Source organism: Nicotiana attenuata, unplaced genomic scaffold (genome assembly GCF_001879085.1).
Source record: "Nicotiana attenuata strain UT unplaced genomic scaffold, NIATTr2, whole genome shotgun sequence".
Classification (NCBI taxonomy): domain Eukaryota; kingdom Viridiplantae; phylum Streptophyta; class Magnoliopsida; order Solanales; family Solanaceae; genus Nicotiana; species Nicotiana attenuata.
This window is the reverse complement of record NW_017671918.1, coordinates 175,690-179,076: the sequence shown is the minus strand read 5'-3', so window position 1 is coordinate 179,076 and position 3,387 is coordinate 175,690. Positions and strand designations below refer to the sequence as shown.

Below are 3,387 nucleotides of genomic sequence, written 5' to 3'. Positions count from 1 at the left end.
AACAAAAAATCTATTTATATATATAATATAATATAATATAATATAATAAAATATAATATAATATAATATAATATAATATAATATATGTATAATATATAATATATATAATAGGAGAGTCAAAGAAATCTATATCTATATATATATAATAGGAGAGGCAAAGAAATGTTATAATGACAAGTGTCATAATTTCTATTAACAATATAATTATACTAAATATTGGATAATATAATAAACAAAAATATATAACGAAAAAATTATTTGATGACTATATAAGTCCCTTTAATTTAATGAAGATTTTATTTATTAAAATTTAGACATTATCTATTCTATTTATATAAAATAAGATAATCAAATAATTGTGATAATTTCAAATGTAACATCGAAAAATTAACAAAGTGATAAATATTTTTTTAATATTGACCGCGCATCGCGCGGGTACGACTACTAGTAATTTTTACTAGGAAGCATATTTTACATCTTCAGAATTTATGCAATCATAGTATGTAAGATCACATAGTTCACAGGTCTTTTTTTCTTTATTAAAATTTATACAAAATCGAAAATCTTTTTTAAAACTGAGGACTACGAAGAATGCCTAGGATGGAGTCGAATAAATTTTTTGCCCATGTTGCAATCCTTAGACAACAACAATAACGACGTTATTAAAATCAACCGTTTTAAGTAACCTCGGCCTAGCAAACACACATCACCCCTGGCCCTGCTGCTTCATTTTCTCACACGTACACCACTGTCATGCAAAAACAGCAACGTGTCACCAGCCAAATATTCTCTCCTACCGCCATTGCTAGAGCTCCATTTATTAAGAGCTTAATTTCAGCCTACATCTTTCACCTATAGTTACTTTCAGTATTTCCTTCATTCCTCAATACTTTGTTCACCCCACCAAAATGCAGAGCCAAGCAGAAAGGAAACATGACTATGTCAAGGGAGTAGTAACAAATCAAGAAGAAATAGAACAAAAGCACGAGAAGAGTACTACTGATCAACAGCAGAATGAGATTCCACTAATGGCGCTGAACCACGTGTCGAGACTTTGCAAGAATGTGAAAGAATCAGTAGATTTCTACACTAAAGTTCTTGGGTTTGTATTGATTGAGAGGCCGCAAGCTTTTGATTTTAATGGAGCTTGGTTGTTTAACTATGGCGTTGGGATTCATCTGGTTCAGGCTAAGGATGAAGATAAATTGCCTAATGATAATGATACCCTCGACCCTATGGACAACCATATTTCTTTTCAGGTTTCATGACCCTCTTTCTGTTTCAAGATTTTCATTCCCTTCGTGGTTATTTTTGGTAGTCACTACTTTGTTTATAGTGTCACTTTTTGGCAATATATATATCTTAAGTTAGGGTGTGCTTTATTCCTCGTTCCCAAAATACATTTTCGATTTGGAGACTCTTCTTTACTTTGTGATTTTTTATATGGTTTTTTGAATATTTAAAGTTATTAATTACTATGACTTATTAGTCTTTATATGTAGCTTTTAAATATTTAAATTTTACTTTATAGTAAAACTTGAAGATTCTACATTTGTATTTACAGTCAATTCAAAATCGAAATGTATCATTCTGTTTGAGTGAGATGGGAGATTTTACGTTTGAATTCACTTTCAATTCGGAATCAAACTGTATCATTCTTTCTTGAGTGAGACAGAGGGAGTAACAAAAAGCCATCTTTTGATCATATACATAACATGTACTTTTTAATTGTAAAATCTTTAGAAGTGCTTATCATTTCTGTTCCATCCTCTGAGGAGTTTATGCCCCGACTTTATATTATACTAGTAGTAGGAAGCCCACATTTTGTACCAAACATTGTCGATGTATATTGGTCTGCAATACAATTTGGGCACTTAAATTGGAATGAAGGAAAAAAATGCACAAGAATGTAATATTCGTTCATTAGTATTTCCACTTGTTCACAATAAGTGATCATTTTACCTTTGGCATGCCCACTAAGAACAAAATACGAATTTCTGAAGGAAAAAGATGTATTTACTAGATTAATTTTAATTAATTGCTACCTTTGGAATATATAAATAAGGGCAAACTTTGAAAATATAAAATTAATTTATTATGTAAATTGACGGTTATTTTGGACCAAAATAAAAAGGTAAAATTGTCCCTCATTCTGACCAGATGGTCCAGAGGGAGTACTAAGTTGTGGTTTTATGCGGTGGTTTTATGCGCAGAGCGAAGACATGGAGGGTATGGTGGAAAGGCTGAAGCAATTGAACATAAAGTATTTAAAGAGAACGGTAGGAGAGGAAGAAGGGACAGCTATTGATCAACTCTTCTTTAAGGACCCAGATGGACACATGATTGAGATATGCAATTGTGAGAACGTGAAGCTTGTCCCTCAACGTTCCATTGGCCGCATCAAGCTTCCTTTTGATCGTCACATCCCTCCTGTTGAGTTGGGAAAAGATGATGCTAATGCTGCCAAAGCTTAAAAGGGATATGCGATTGTCGTCTTTTTTTTATTATGTTGTAGCTTCTAATTAGATTATTCAAGATTTGAGCAAGTCATCTGAACTTTTGATCTCTTCACGAAGTATTTGCCTGGAATTGTCGTAGAAGTCTCGATTTGGTTCGTATCGTCTTTAATCTATTGCTTCTCTTAGACGTGGTTGCTATGGCTGTTCGACCAAAAATATAAATTTTGGTTCCAATTATTAAATTTATATGGACAATGGTTAATCCCAGTTATTCTTAGACGTGGTTGCTATGGCTGTTTGACCAAAAGTATATATGGTTCAAATAATTACATTTATATGGATAAAGGTTGATGCCAGTTAATAATAATATCATTAGATCTTAATGCATGTTAGAAAAAGTAACTGTTAAGCATTTCTGCGGATGGCACTAGCACCACGTGATAGATGCTTACCAATATCAAGATCATTGGTGTAGCATATAATATTCAATGAATAATAATAAATGGTATTTAAGTAGATAAGGGGAATGATTCAATCAATAAATGGTGGAATAAAGAATTTTTTGGAATGTGTCCCATATAAATAGAAAACGGAACAGTGATAAGACGTGACATCTTTGTAATAGTACAAAAAAGAGAATACCTACTAGAAAATTCTTTTTAAACATTCTATCTTGAAAACTAGTCGTTATAGCTCCCTCGTCGGTACTCGGCCTCGTTCCTCGTTGATGCCTTGACTACGGCTGACTCCTCACTAAAGGTTGTTCGGCTTCTTGGGCTATTCTAATAAATGACAACTTGAGGACTCCTCCCGTAATACCATCTTAATATGAATATTCTAAGGGTGGATTTTGACCCATACAGTTAGTCCCTCCACTTATTGAGGCCGGCGTCAAGCGGACTTGATGACCGAATTTTGTTTATTGCGA

At 32.9% G+C, this 3,387-nt stretch overlaps 1 protein-coding gene across 1 annotated transcript; it reads left to right on the top strand.

Annotated features, from left to right (window-relative positions):
* The first annotated feature begins 853 nt into the window (after nt 1–853).
* LOC109210879 (metallothiol transferase FosB) lies at nt 854–2,653 on the top strand. The gene is made up of 2 exons (XM_019374356.1): nt 854–1,259; nt 2,214–2,653. Exons 1-2 carry the CDS (start codon nt 909–911, stop codon nt 2,472–2,474), a joined length of 612 nt encoding a protein of 203 aa, XP_019229901.1. The 5' UTR covers nt 854–908; the 3' UTR covers nt 2,475–2,653.
* The last annotated feature ends 734 nt before the right edge of the window (nt 2,654–3,387 follow it).